Here is a 15414-nt window from a genome sequence, read left to right as displayed (position 1 = left end):
TACACAGTGTTGGCAAGTGTGATGTGAAGATAGAAGTTCGGATAAGGAGGATGTCTTACCTTGACAGCCAAAATACATCTTTTTCTGCAGCAGGAAGTATCCATCCTTACAGGTGTCGCATGCATGTCCACATGCATTAGGCTTACAGTGACAATGTCCACTTTTCTAGACAAACAGATAATCAAGAGAATATAAGACAAACAACGCAAATGCGTGACTAATAGCTGTGTATCGGTCACTGGAGGTAGTCTTGAAATACTCACCTGTTCACACTCTCCAACACCACTCAGGGTTCCTTTCACATCACACTGACACTCTGGTATGAGAGAGACAGAGAGAGAGGAAAGGTTGTGGAAAAAATGAAGGGGATCTGCAGTGAATAGTCTCTGATTACAGGATTTTGTCACTTTCACGGGTGAAACACAACGGCACAAAACCCCACAATCTTCAGAGATCTCCACATCAAAGGTCCAGAGGAGATTTACTGCCATGGCTTGCTTTCAAGAAAAACTTCCCCGTAATGTCCGGCCACAGTCAACCAGAGGCATTCTTAGGATATTAAAAGCTCTTTTTCCCTCTTGTCTTCAGGCAGAGCGATAGTGACAAACATTCTTTCTGCAGAGCAGAACTGCAACATTAGACAGGTACCTGGACAAAGCCTGGAGCTGTTCTCTCACCGGCTGGATAATGGCAGCCAATTTATTATTCTCATTTTCAGCATTTTCAGTGGATTAGGACAGAGCTATTTCTTGTGGGGTTGGAGAAGGGGCAAAGTAGACGTCCAGAGGTATTGTTTTTAATGTTCCACTGGGTACTCATTACTGCAAAGTCGCAGCATGAAGCCTCGCAGCGTCACTTGCAGCCCCACGCTGAGAGCAGTTAGGAGGAATTTTCCTGTATTTATGTGTTATTCCTCAGCTCCCCTCTGAGAGACAGGAAGGCAGACCCGGCCTTGCTGACAGGAGTATGTTGACATATCCTCTGGGTAAGAGAGGCCAAGACCCATATCAGTACCAAGTCAGATGGCTACTGGTGATTTAATATAGTGGAACAAAAAGGAGGTGAGTGGCAGGAGGTAAGTATTTTTCTCTTTTCTTACACCTTTTTTACAAAATTGAGCCAACAATATTTTCTCGTTCTCTTTAGATATCCCGGTCTCTTACCTATACACCCACGAGGGTTGTCTGCAGCCAGATTCCAGTAGAGGGGTTTACACCTGTCACACAGGGTTCCCTCTACGTTTGGTAGGCAGCGGCAGGAGCCCTGAAACAACAGATAAGGAATCTAAGGATTGTTGAGACTGGTAGCTACTGTTGAAAGCCAGGTTATACAATCAGATTGATGGAAATCAGCCCCAAGCTGCTTCATATTGTACTACAGTGCCAGTTTTCTGAATGACTGGAAATTTGTGGTTTTTCTGTCTTTCAAATGTCGGAAACAGAGGTGAAAATGACCTTCCAGAAATTCATTGTTGTTTTTCTTCCTCTTCGAAATGGAAGGAAGTCTCTTTTCCTTTGTTTTAATTGCATTTACATTTCAGGGAAAAAAAAACACTTCCTTTTTAAATTCGCTGGAAGACGTTTTAGCAGCACAGCTGTGTTATCAGTTATCAATGTAAAGGCTCAGTGCTGAATTTAGACTGGGATCCCTTAGGTCATCAAGGATAATAAAAACATGAGGTTGTGCTTCAGTAGACAGAAGACTAAAGTGTATTGAGAGCGACATACCGTTTGAGGATCAGCGACCTCAGTTCCTGCTCGGTTACACGCACTGATGGAGGCTGGAAGCACAAAACAAAGACACAACAAAGTAAAAGATACCAGTAAATCAATAAACTGTATATTTAGTTTCTGCAGTAGACTATCAAACATTGCCCAAAGGTAATCAAGGCCTTTATTGTAAAGCATCATTATGTAACTATTTTACCTTAACAGGCGTTCAGAGTGCAGAGTGGGAATGAAAGAGGCATTATTTTCCCCATTACAAGTCAGTGCACCATCACCATGATTTTGAAGCTGTTTTTTGAGGTAAAATAGCCACATAATGTTGGGGGGGACTGAAGAAGTGAATATTAACACATTAAACAAATCATTAGGACATTACTGAGTATGACCGAAATAACACTCCCACACTAATGATCAACTTCTTCTCCTCTTCGGTCCCAGAATGACCTCATTTATGAGTATGATGTTCCTGATGTGGTTACCTGAGCACTGGGGGAACCTGAGTCCAGAGGCACAGCGGTCACACCGCTGGCCCACCACCCCTGGGAGACACAGGCACTGACCCGACTGTGGGTTGCATGTGTTGCCATATGAGCCTTCCTGTGAACACTGGCAAGCTGGGGACATGAAACAAGACATGAAAACGGTTTAATATGATCCCATTTCCTTCAGTGATTCCCAGTTGTCTATTCTGGGGAATATCATTCCCTAAAAGGAAGATGTCCATATATATCCCACGTTCCAGCTCTTTGTAAAATGTTGGAGATAAATCTATGCGGATGACGACAAAGGGTTTTACGGGATACTGTGGGAGAATGAGGATGTTTGCTCCACGGAGTCATGAGAAGAGGCCACAGTATGGCAGTGAAACCAGCAGCAACATTTTTCCACCCGCACTCAGATCACATGCATCTAACTGGTTTATCTATCATAGTCACACTGGTGGACATAGAGGGATGAAGGCCACTCACCAGCACAGTCTGGGTATCCATAGTTGCCGGGTGCACATTCGTCACACTTCTCTCCCCCATAGTTGGGAAAGCAAACACACTGGCCACTTGGACTGCACACTCTGTCAGCCACACCAGCACCATCACAGCGACACACTGGAGGAAGAGGAAGAGGGTCAGCTGCTGCTGCTTTAGCAAATTAGCATAGTTAGATACTCCATATTCCTCATATGGAATCAAGTATAGCACGGCAGGTTGCCTTAAAGTCTACTTAATAATAATAAAAATCAACAACTAAAAAATAACTTATAAAGAATAGGGCGACAGACTGCACATTACACAATTGACTATCACACCCTTCCTATTGGTCCCTGAACGCAACATGCACATAGCACTTAGGTGACATATTATTTATGACATGCATCATGGCAACTGTCAAGAAGAGTACAACAGATAAAGAGTGTCGCTTTTTCCAACAGAAAAGGACAATTGCTAACATGCTAAAAGCAAGCTAAAAACTTGGTGCAACAACCTCCCGCTGCTCAGTTTCCAGTTTGTTTGTTGGAGGATTTTCAAGAACCTAAGTTTGCATCTCTGTCTGGGACAACCTACAACTACTGAGAGCAGTTCTGTTCAAAACTGACTTCTGCAAAGACTCCCTCGGACTGACTGGCCCAAACCTGGAAAGCCATCTGTGAGTATCATCATCATAACTACCGTCTGACATCAGATGCTTCACCAAAGCAGAGCAGCTCCAGCCATGACAGTAAAGGGTAGTGAGATATATGTGTGTAATTTAGTGTGGCCCTCAAAAGATGTTATAAAAATTGAAGTGGGAAAAAGCTGCTTCGCTGTTTTGCAGACTTTAAAATGGCAAAAAATGTCTTGCTTGAAGTGTACTTGCTCCATAAACTAGTGTAAGCATGTTCATGCAGGCAAAGGAACACTTTTGTGTAAAATAATGTCCTCACTATCACAACTATCTGCAATTAGTCCAAAACACCACTGAAGGCTGCTCTGCCATTTCCTTTTCTGGTATGATGTCTTAGTTTACATCTCCTTTATAACACGCTCGAGGCCATCTCTTTCAAAATAAAGGTCATGTTTCATCATCATTCAGTCAAGTTACACTGATGAGGTCCTGTTTTTACAGTCTGTGGGGGAGGGGTGCTCATTGGCATGGTGATTTTTTCTCACCCTGGCAGTTTGGGAAGGAGTGGTATCCTGGTCGACAGCGGTCGCATCGCTCCCCCTCCACACCCTGACGGCACAGGCAGCGTCCTGAAGCATCACACACCCCGTATGCCGTCCCTCTGTAGTCGCATACACACTCTGTGCACAAACACATCAGAAATGTTTGTTCTAACAATAAAAGCAAACAAATTAAATCCGAACTAATAGAAATTCAAATGAGTAACCCTGCTGAACCCTAAAAACAACTTTCGAATGAGCCTGAGCCCTTTCTTTGGTCCAGCTGAACAACAAGGAATGACAAATACTTCCGTCAGTTCCACTATATAGTATTGTGGCACACAGTGGTACGGCCACACTGGTGCCCAGGTCTTGCCAAGCCTCGCCTGGTATTGGTATGTGAATAGACTTGGCACTAAGACAGAGTGGCCACTAAAAAGGCCGCCACCGTTTTCTTTGCCCCGAAGCAGCTCCAAAACATTAAAATCAGCTTTTCAGAGGCTGCTGATGAAATTCCTTCTCAGTCAGCTCAAAGGATGTTCTTGAGATAAGTTATAGGAAAATTATTGTTTGCCTACATTCTTTAAAAAAACGATAAGACAGAAAAAGCTATGGGCTAAAGGTCTTTGTTTTAATAGAAATGCCAGAATACTGATAATGGGTTTCCCAGCTTGAAGGAAACCAGAAAAGGGAATTTAGAACAGGGCCTCATAACTAATAATAGACTGGTTATTTCTCACTGAACAGTCCCTACTGACTATTGCAATCAGGAGAGGACAAAGACCACTTGAACTTAAATCCCCACTGACGCACATGATAATCTAAGAGCATCAGTGTTCAACAATTGCAAGAGATCTTGTATCACCGTGCAGCAGATCTACTATTGTAACTGTTGCATTAAACCCAACATTAATACACTGTAAGTTCTGTTTTCATAAGGCCTACAAACATGATCTGACCTTTAGCCTTGCCTAAATACATTAAGCCTGACTTCAGCCACATTTGGCTCGGCAGAAAACCAAGTCAGACTCACTGGTGCCTTACATGGTCTTCTAAAGCTCTTTTTAAGAACCTGGGGTGCCACTAAGTAAATGGGACTCAGGTGACCAAAAAAAAGTCAAGGACTGTCCTTCAAGGAGATATAGTACCAGCAGGGTTTTTTCTTTTTTTTAGATACAGTACATGAAAATAAGAGGACGCAAAAAAAGCAGCATAGCATAGCTGCCTGAACGACTCTATAGTAGCACAACAAATCAGCTTTAATCACACTCACGCTGACAGCTTGGTGAGCCAAAATAACCCGGAGGGCAGGCAGTGGGCCCTATACAGAGAGACAGAGAAAAAGATGAAAGAACGAAGATAGAAAGAATAACCACACTTTAAATGCCTGTTGAAAAACCTCAGCGAGTGGTAGGAGCCACTGCAAAGTCTTGTTTAATGAACTTACCCAAAATAGGTCCTGCAGGGGATCTGGTGGTCGTCTGGTACACGGGGTACCCTGATTGCAAAGAAAAGGCACGAAATTAAGACTGATGAAAATGTCATTAAATAAAACCTCAAGCGTCGCCATTATTTATTGCAGTGGGGAATTGCTTTTGCTATAAGATTAAAAATTCAAATAAAAGAAACCAAACAGATAACAACGTAGCTTGAGGCGAACATTATTAAAAGAATAGTTTGACAGTTTGGTAAATATACTCATTTAATTTGTTGTTGAGAGGCAGTCACCACCGCTCTAACAGCTGTAAGTAAATATGTAGCTGGAGACGGCAGTAAATCCCTGAAACCACAACTTGTCATTTAAACGCTTTGGTTTTTGTACTGATCAAATAAACAAGATACAGCAGGTTAATTAGTGAGCTTTGGAGGTGCTGGTAAGTGGATTTTGGCACCTTTGGACATACACCTTTATGCTAAGAGAACTGGCTAGCAGCCAGTTGCAGCACTGCATTACAGACACAAGACGAATATCAATTCATTATCATATCATATCATTTTATTAGTTATTTCCCAATATGTCAAACAATTCCTTTAACATTGACACCCCTCGATATGTAAAAACAGCCTGTGCTGTATCACAAACATAAATTTCATACAGTGACACAAAACAGCAGAGAAGAATCTCTAAAAACCCTGATGGCCTCCTGATGACTATGTCAGCATGTTTAGACAAGTTTGTCACTGCTAACAGCCCGAAGATGACAGATCTGTGTTTTAATAATAACTTCTAGCAATAAATCATTCTACTGCTCGAGAAATGCCAAGTCTGAATTTATCAGTCTACAATTAATTTTGCGTTTATCCAACATAAAAAACAATACACCTGAGGCCGATTTGATGCTTTTCATGTATAAAAATAACATGAGAGTTTCAGACAATGCCACAAGTCATCTTTACATGGATAGGATGCCTTTCTGTGACCCATTATGTGGAACACGGGAGCTAAATGCTGCAGCAAGGTCATGCAGAGACCCTGAAAAAGACTTTCTGAAAAAAAAAAAAAACACTGGAAGAAAAAACAAAAATGACTTAAAAATTAATTAACTGATAGACAGGGTGGTTTATCTTTACACCCTGGCAGCCTCTGAGTCTGTGGCCAGATCAGAATGAGATAAGACGGGTGTGTGTGTAATATCTATTTGTTTAGATGGAGGAACGGCATGTGGAATGTGCGTTAATCAATGCTGCACCGTGTGCATGAAGCCCTGCAGCATTAAAGGCATACTTCTTTGACTACATAATAACGATAAGTCTGGTCGAAAAAGGTTTTATTCTTTCCTGAAGGCGAAAACTGACGGACTGGAACACAAAGGGTGAACATGAAAGTGACGCCTGCCATCAAAGGGTGGGTACAGTGTCACCTAACTGTGTGCACCCTTAAACACAGAGCTCCTAAACACATCATTCCATCAAATGCAGCATGAAAATTGAAGTTTTCTCTCATATCTATGATTCAAACTGACTTCCTTTTTGACACTGCCTTTACTTGCAGCTATCACAGATGTTGTTCATGCACTACAGTATGGCTTGCACACCAGAATGACAGTTACAGCACATCCACCCCTATGTTTCCCGACTGCCCATTCATTCATCCAGCCAGGTATGCTTGCTATCCAGTGATAAGAAAAAAACTTACGAATGCACTGAGGGTAGTAATAGTATCCGTCAGCACAGCGATCACAGTTTTCTCCAGTAAATTGTGGCTTGCAGAGACACCTTCCAGACCCCATTTCACATCCGGCTGTAGTCCTTTCATCACACCTGCAGGCTGGTGGGATGACATGTTTTTTTGTTGTTTTTTTGAATAACACATACAGGCAGATGTGCACACATGCCAACAGCTGCATTGATGTGGACTAACGTGGACATGCAGACACATAAACACAGCATAGATCATAAGTCATTTTCTGTACGTAGTAACAGGTACAGAAAGCTTTCAACCATCCATCACCACAAAATGAGAGAAGCAAAGAATGATTTCTGAACCTTTACTGAGTTTGTTTTTGACAAACAAACACTTTCCTCTGCTCAGGCTACTTAATTGAGTTGGTGGATTTTATGGTTTACGTTTCAAAGCGCTCAGGGCAACCGGTTTAATTCCACTACTTTCTAATGTCCAAACACAACTGGCAGCTATTTATACTGTGAGGAACAGCCATGGACCATTAAAGTAACGTAAACAAGAGCGGAGCCCGGTTTAGCAATAGTACTAGAGGTGGTGCCAGTGGTGCTTGTGCAGTGGTGCCATTTGTGTCTGTCTCAGACGAGCCGCTGATGCCGCTCTTTGAATATAACCCGGTTTGGCTTCACTTGTTGTGTAGTGCTGCGACTGATGGCAAAGTTCAACCCAAACATAACAGCATATGTTTTCACTGTATTAATTAAAGCAGCTGCAGCTTCATCTGAGGAATAGTTTGCTGCAGATTTTGCAAACTGACACAGGTGACCAACTATTGAGAACTCCTTGTCTGCATGTTGTCTCAATATTCATTGTAGTTTCATTTTGGCGCAGACCACCACCGCAACAGATATTCAACATCTAAACATTCGCAAGGATGTGTCACACACGTGTCTCTACATTTGCAGCGTCAACGTGCATTTCAACTCTACTCTCGTTTGTTTAGCATACAGCAAGTTCCACCTCCATGTGTTTAGAGATGCAAAATGAAAACAGATTGCAGCACTCGCACAAAAGAAAAATCACAACGGCTGTTTCAACACATGACGACCCCCCAAACAAAATAGAACAAGGACAAATACCAAAACAAAACACACACAAGGCAGCAACAGCTCAGACACACACACACACATCCAGCCAACATTTCACCCCACTGGTTCCTGAACAGTCAAGCAACACTCAGATCCTTGTCAAACAAAGTTCTTTTAAAAAGGGATAAATAAACTAGAGGCAAAAACAATGAAAAAATGGGGGAATTAAAAATATGAAAACATAACTCACGTATGCATCCAGTGGGAGACTCCGGAGGTACTCCGAAAGGTCTGTAAAAACCCTCAAGGCATCGCTCACAGTTCACTCCAGCAGTGTTGTGCTGAGGAAGGAAATGGAAATAATGTGTGAGCTATAAATCCTATATAATTGAACGGGGAGAACAGAGCAGAAGACAACCTTAGATGAGCACAAGAGTCCTCTTTGCTCTGCAAAGTAGAATCTTTCATTTCAACTGCACGATGCTTATGCTCTCTGCATCAGTATCATACTCCGAAGAGATATCATATTAACATAACGCTCAAAACAACTTTATCTCAGCAAGTGAAAATGACGCAGGATTCACTTCTTGGAGGAGTAAGAGGAAAGTGCGTAAATGGAACAGGTTTGTCTGGGCCTCACAAACCCGTTTGCACAAGTTGCAGGAGGAGTAAATGGCGGAGAATCAAAAGCTCCACAGAGGACCCCATAAAGATATGCACAGACAACATGGAATTTTTCTTCATTTTCTTATACCCTCCTCCTCCCCTCCAACCACACACATTCACACACGGGAATCAGTTTAGACTTGAAATGCATTTCATACCTGGCAGTTGATGCACACGCCTCCTCCGTCGTACCTGCCGAAGGTGTCTAAACTTGCTCCCCTCCTTTCCACCTCTGGGTCGTAATAACAGTCGGATGCATGGGAGAAACACTGGCAGGCTGAGGAGGAAAGCCCCGAGACAGACGCACACACACGTACAGAATTATTCTATATGGCTCTGCAAATTACCTTTGACTCCCCCGTCTGTATTTAAGCATCTTAAGCTACTCATTCTCCAAAAAGGAGCTGTAAGTCTGCTTGTTAAGTATTAAGAGAAACTATAAAATCCAAACTAAACAAGAAGGCACATCCTCTTCCTGTATGCCACCCCTGTCTCTCATTAATGTTTATGAATGGTTAGGGTGCATTTCCACCGCACTGTTTGGATTACGAGTCTTCTTCATCTTTCTCTCCCTGCTTTTGTGGCTGCTGCAAGGTCATGTTTCACGAGGGGAAAATTTGTCAGCACTCCAAAGCAATTAGATTCCAGCTGACACAGGCTCTGCTGGCTGACTGGATGGCTGGCCGATTAGCCTGTGTGGGGGACTATCCGGTGGGCCGGCGCGGGCCTGGCTAGCTGGCTCACTAGCTGGCTAAGATGACGAAAAACAGTTATCCCGGAGCTGGTTGAGCACTGTGCTGTTCATCACACATACCATATGAGGAATGTCCTCTCAGCTCATCACTGAGGCTCTCTACAATACCATATCAGGGCATCCACAACAGGGCTTAAATATCAGAGGACACTTCAGTCCACTCCGGGGGTCGTAATTCAAGGAGCCAGCAGCGTGGGGAGTAGCAGAGTGTGGTTTTGTTTACACACTGAACGAACTGTTGTACATGCACACTTACGTCGACACTCATTGGGGCTGTCAACAGTTGCGGCACGCCATGGCTTCTGGTTAAAGCCCGGGCAGCAGCGGTCACATGACTCACCACAGGTGTTGTGTTGGCACTCGCACTGGAGTCTAGAGACAGAAGATGAGACACCTGGATTTAGTGATGCTCAGATTCTCATGTGCAATGCGCAATCCCAGGACTTTCTTTCAACCTGGTTTCACTAATTTTTTTAACCACTCAGAGGTGGCAGAACAAGCTGCAAACACAGTATTGACAACTTCTTATTACCTCATTAAGTTGCTATGGCAAACATGTCAGAAAACAGCTGCATACTCATACAGCAGACACGGAAACAGACAGACAAAAACAGTAAAAATTGGGCCAAAAAACCAAAACAATGATCTGAAACATGCTAAATCTATTCGTAAGGCTGAGGGGAAATACAGGTAATAATTCTTTGTGTCTTCATCATGCCATCACGCCTTTCACATTATACATAGTCATTTGATCCATCCTTAATAAAAAAGAATTGATTGGTGCAGCTTTAGGCCAATGGGAACATTCATTTAAAATGCCCAAGTTGCTGCAAACGATGAAACACAGTGAAGCATTCATGAATGCTACGTTGTTCTGTTGTTTGGTTGCTGAGAATACAGAGGGCAGCAGTGGTTCAAAGCAACACTTTATCACACATCTTGACCTTTTACCAACTATTTACAATGTCACAGCCTGTAATCAGGGTGAGTACAATAACCTGCTGCCCTTTACAATGGCGATGTCATTGCACAAACACATGAGGTAACCCTTCCTAAGAAACAATTCACTATCACTCAGATCGCTTGATGTGGCTGCATCTCTGTGGCCTCATCGTTTAGAGCATTAAGTCATCTCAGCACAGTGGTTATACGCAGGAGGCCATTGTACAAAAAGACTGTTCAACCAGTGAATGTTAATGAATAAACAAATGAAATGGATTTAACGGTTGAAGACATCAAAGTTAACTGTTGAAACGCTTATAAGGAACAAGTTCAGGCTGTACTTAATGAGTGACAAAAATGCTTCAACCATTGTGCCACATGTATATATTATAGCATAACATATGTATATATATGTATATATGTATATATGTATATATATGTGTGTGTGTGTGTGTGTGTATATATATATATATATAGATAGATAGACAGATATAGATATAGATATAGATAGATAGATAGCATTACTAACCTGTTTGGGTTGTCCTGGTTACGCCCCCCACCACACACTTGTGCATGCCCATGACAAACGCAGCGTCCACCGATGCTGATGTCTTTGATACTATAGTAATACTGTCAGCAAATAAGGAAAATGTTATCATCACCACTATTTCAAGGTAAAAGCGGCCTTATCAGCAACATCGGCCACACCAGAGCAAATGTCTACCCTTGCCTGGCAGCTAAAGTGAGTCACACATGTTGACGAGTACAAACCTAAACCACCATGCATGAGCTAAGGCTAGTTTTATGGGGTGAATCAGTGCATTATGTACATAGAAAAAGAAGATAAGAACAGCTAGCGTCACTGATTTATTCTGAGAATGTCAAATAAAGAATTAATTAGCTGTTTTTGACATGAATTCCTTTCTGGAATTGCATCTACACTTTACACAATTTTAATAGTTTCAGTAAAGCTACATTACAGGATATCTGCTCAAACAAAACATAAGAGACGCAGATGTTAGCCTCATTACTGACAGTTATTATTATTATATCAACCTGCTGTATGTGCCATATTATGCACCTGCAGCCTGTCAGAGCTGTCCACAGCCAGTCCTCGCTGCCTCTAGCAAAGGAATTACTGCGATGACTGGACAGATCTGGCATTTGGCCTTGACAAGGATGAATGTGTGAGCAGGAGGGAGCAGGTTAGTGTGTTTGTGTCAGCAAAAAGGACGCTGGAGGGTAGCTGGTGCAGAGTTGTAAATCTGGCCTTCCCAAATGGGGAACAAGAGTGTGCCAGCATGACACCTCTGTGCGAGGCTGTGCAGTATGTGCCTCACCCTGCGTGTGACGGTGGGATCTCTCTGGGCCTTGGAGATCAGGTGGCCCAGCAGGGTGCTGGTGCGGAGGAAGCGCAGGCGGATGTTGGTGGCCTTCGTGAAGTCTCGCAGCAGTGGAGAGTAGGTGAAGTTTTTGGACCCCGGCCGACCATTGACCAGAGACACCACAATCTAGACAACACGCGGTTATTTCTCAAAGGTCGTTCTTGATATCATAGAAATTACAGCCGCTTGATATCTTACCTCTCCGTTCTCCAACGGGACGATCCGCGAGTATTCTGTGGTGCAGAGCTGGTCGTTGTCATTGAATATACGAGCATTGGGCTGCTTTCCAAACTTTTCAAGGCACTCACGCTTTGAATCTGCCAAAAAAACGATAAAAAAATAAAAAAAACAGTCTTTTAATCTCTCACCGCATTTTCCAGTCTTTTCTTATTTTACAGTAATAACAATCATATTATCACATGGAGGACTTCTGTAAAGCTACCCTCTGTCACCAATTAACATAACACATCGTTAGTTAAAGAAGCATTGCTAATTGTGTTCAGGTGCTCTCATTAAGCTCTGACATCTGGTATTTAATAGTCAGCTGCCAAATTACCTTGTATTTACAAATCATGTTGTTGGACGAACAAATCCAGAAGGCAAACAGCGCATAAGTACCGTGTTAAATAGATTCATCTGGATTCTAAATATGTATTATATGAAACGTCTTGCATTTATACCTGTGTATTTTGGACTATTGCTAATTGTACAGGTGACGTCAATTCTAGGAAACCTAATATATAATTACAGTATTTGTGACAAAGGAAACAAAGCATTAAAGTTTGGGCAATGAATCATGAGTTTAAAGAAGTGGATGTCTGTGCCGAACTCTTTTAAGGTCCTGAATGAACATGAACTCAGATCAAGTAAATATGACGGCAAAGAGAAACTCTAAGATTGTAAATCTGATGAGTCACAGCTGCGTCTCCTGGCAGTGTATACGTGCACTGCGGCCTCCCGGATATTAGTCATCATAACTCAGATATGCCAACTCAGCGAATTGAGAGTGTGTATTCAGGTATGTAGTTCAGGTAATTTATAAAGGGCATGACATTATAGAACTAGGTAATTAAGTTTGAATTTTACTGCATGTCACCACTTGCCACTTTCTGCACGAAATCAACTGCACAACATAAAAGTTTTACGCTCAACATTTCTCCTGGAATTCATTCAAAGTTTTAATCTTTTGTTGTTGGTTTTGATTTGCTTGTAAGACACCATAAACACACACACTTCCTGTCTTAAATTGTTAAGCAGGCTGATCAGTGAGCCAGGATTAAATGTCTGCTAGTGAACAAATTTAAATCCATCGTCACAATGGCTCTTTTTCAGAGCAGACGCTTGGACTTGCCTTAGCGGGATAAATGCAGGTGTATTCATGGATGCAGTGCCCGTTCCAGGGTTCTGGTATTCTACGTGCTGGATCTCTGGCATGTCTTAGCGGGCCATTGTTAATGTTATTAGCTACACCTGTGTATGTCCTTATATAATGAGTCTGCCGTGAAGAACGCCTTTTTCAGACAAAATCTGCTAATTATAATTTAATAGCTGTTTATTACAAAGACACAATAATCCTCCGTATCTGTTTTTTTTTTTTTTTTACAGGATTTTGTTAGAGTGGCTGCTGCTGTTGTGTTTTTGCACCGCAAATCACTTTGCTATCTCTTTATGTTTATTCCAAACACACTGTTGTTGCATCTGAAGAGAAAACCTGCTACCAGGTGCAATGAAGAAGAAGAGTAAAAGGGAGGATGAGCTAAATCACTATTGTGCTGCACAGTGGACAATGGAGAATAGCAGACATTTATTTACAATTATTTGCTTAAAAACTCCAAACACACATTCCATATTTACCAGATTTACTTAAAAATCACTGACAGCTGCGAGACTAGCAGGTTATACTGTATGTGTAAGTAGCTCAAGCTTTGATCTTCTAGCCCTTAATCTGAACAGCTAGAACTAAATCATATTGTTTCAACATTTGAGTCATAGCACAAGCACTGACGCAGCGTGCAGGAAGTGTTGTTTTGTTAGGAATACAAGAAAAACTGAAACGCTGCAAATTGCAATCACATGAGAACTTACGTGCAAAATACTGCCAGGGGATGAAAGTTCTCCCGTTGTCTACGGAGCGCTCCAGCACCCAGAGGTCAGGACGAGGTGAATTAGCAAACTTGATGAGCACGTACGCCACATGGAAGAGCTAAAAACCAAGAACACAAAGAGCAAGCAAAAAAAAGTCACTGCTCTGAAAGGATTTGGGCATAATGTTGTAGTTTCCTGCTGTTTTCGAGAAAGCCTTCTTGGCCGGCAGCTCTGACAATACTCTTATTTCCTTTGCTGTGAAAGCCGGGGCAGAACATCAGTTTGGTTGTTGTACATCTGAAAATGCAGCCAACACAGTCTCGTGGCAGTTTGCAAAATAGTCACGGATTTGTGTGCATTAAACATGAGTTTTCCATTTTTTTTCATGACATTCTGCATGATTTTCAACTTAATGTATTCAATCAGAAGTATCTTTCATGCCTGCACCGCATCCACCATCCTTCTTATTCCATGACCAAGTTAGCAATAATAAATACGCAAAGTCCAGTTAAACTTTCAAAATGAAACTTTCCTCCTGTGTTTTCCCCATCCATCGGCCCTGGCCATGGATCTCTTGCTCTTTAAACTGCATTCATCCTTAATTGCTTGAAAGTCGTGCTGAGTGTCACAAAAAAAAGAGGAACATTCATGTCCATGTGCACAAATCTACACATTAGATTTTCTGCCCTGATACCGGGCTGCTGCAGCTTGACTTCGGTGTGGCCCTACAGCAAAGCACAAACAGTTTGCCAACATTTGTCAGCATGGAGTCAATAAAAGTGGTGCAGGTGCAGCCAGGTTAGTGAAAAGACATGAGCTAGGCCCACATGATCCACGTCTGTTCTCTGAACTCCCTATCTCCACCTTTCATCAGAATATGCAGCCCTTACAAGGGCAGAAAATGATGCCAATGATTGCTTCTGCCAGCACTGAGCTTTCTGTCGGGCTCATGACGCTCTGAGTAGCATGCTTCCTTTACAGTTCATCAACATCCTCATCAAGCCCTAAAAGCGGGTGACTTCAGCCTGACTGAACATTGTACAATGGAAAGGTAATTGGTAACAATCAGAGCTGTCTTTGTTATGGTCTGGCACGGATTTGGTGTGGCTTGGAATTTAAACCCTGTGACACCAGCCTGCACGTGACACCTGCAGTGTCAACAAAATGCCTCACCTACACCTGACCACCACACCCCTGTCTTGTTTTTGTGAAACACAGTTTATCTCCGTTCAATTTCAGTGCTGGCGTGGATCCTAAAGCAAACTTTACAGGAGGCATATTTGCTAAACGTATGATACCTGCCCTCAGGATCGAAGTGAGGAATGAAAACTGTACCTAAAATATTGTGTGCTATTTAAGTAAAAGACATTTCTACAGACGGCCTTCTCTTTCAGGAGGGTGAAGGCAGGCCCACACTCGTCTGGCGTCCCTCAGAGCCTTGATGAAAACCCCCGCGGGCATTTGAAACAGTGAGGTTGCTATCTCTCCGTGCATGAGGCGCTCATATC

The 15414-nt window shown here is 42.5% G+C and overlaps 1 protein-coding gene across 3 annotated transcripts in view; it reads right to left on the bottom strand.

Moving 5' to 3' along the window:
* LOC121614552 (laminin subunit alpha-3-like) overlaps positions 1-15414 on the bottom strand; it is a 54456-nt gene that overhangs the window by 29663 nt on the left and 9379 nt on the right. For all 3 annotated transcript variants that reach the window (XM_041948482.1, XM_041948483.1, XM_041948484.1), the window contains exons 3-19: positions 13907-14024; positions 12020-12138; positions 11777-11947; positions 10966-11066; positions 9751-9866; positions 8899-9017; positions 8325-8415; positions 7002-7133; positions 5313-5363; positions 5139-5186; positions 3872-4006; positions 2696-2830; positions 2207-2341; positions 1728-1780; positions 1164-1263; positions 264-316; positions 60-165 (exon numbers count right to left, since the gene is read on the bottom strand). In XM_041948482.1, coding sequence (XP_041804416.1) covers positions 60-165; positions 264-316; positions 1164-1263; positions 1728-1780; positions 2207-2341; positions 2696-2830; positions 3872-4006; positions 5139-5186; positions 5313-5363; positions 7002-7133; positions 8325-8415; positions 8899-9017; positions 9751-9866; positions 10966-11066; positions 11777-11947; positions 12020-12138; positions 13907-14024 — 1783 coding nt within the window. The remainder of the gene's footprint in view (positions 1-59; positions 166-263; positions 317-1163; positions 1264-1727; positions 1781-2206; positions 2342-2695; positions 2831-3871; positions 4007-5138; positions 5187-5312; positions 5364-7001; positions 7134-8324; positions 8416-8898; positions 9018-9750; positions 9867-10965; positions 11067-11776; positions 11948-12019; positions 12139-13906; positions 14025-15414) is intronic.

The sequence above is a fragment of the Chelmon rostratus genome, chromosome 12, assembly GCF_017976325.1.
Source record: "Chelmon rostratus isolate fCheRos1 chromosome 12, fCheRos1.pri, whole genome shotgun sequence".
In the NCBI taxonomy this organism is placed as follows: Eukaryota; Metazoa; Chordata; class Actinopteri; order Chaetodontiformes; family Chaetodontidae; genus Chelmon; species Chelmon rostratus.
This window is presented reverse-complemented; position numbering and strand designations above follow the sequence as displayed.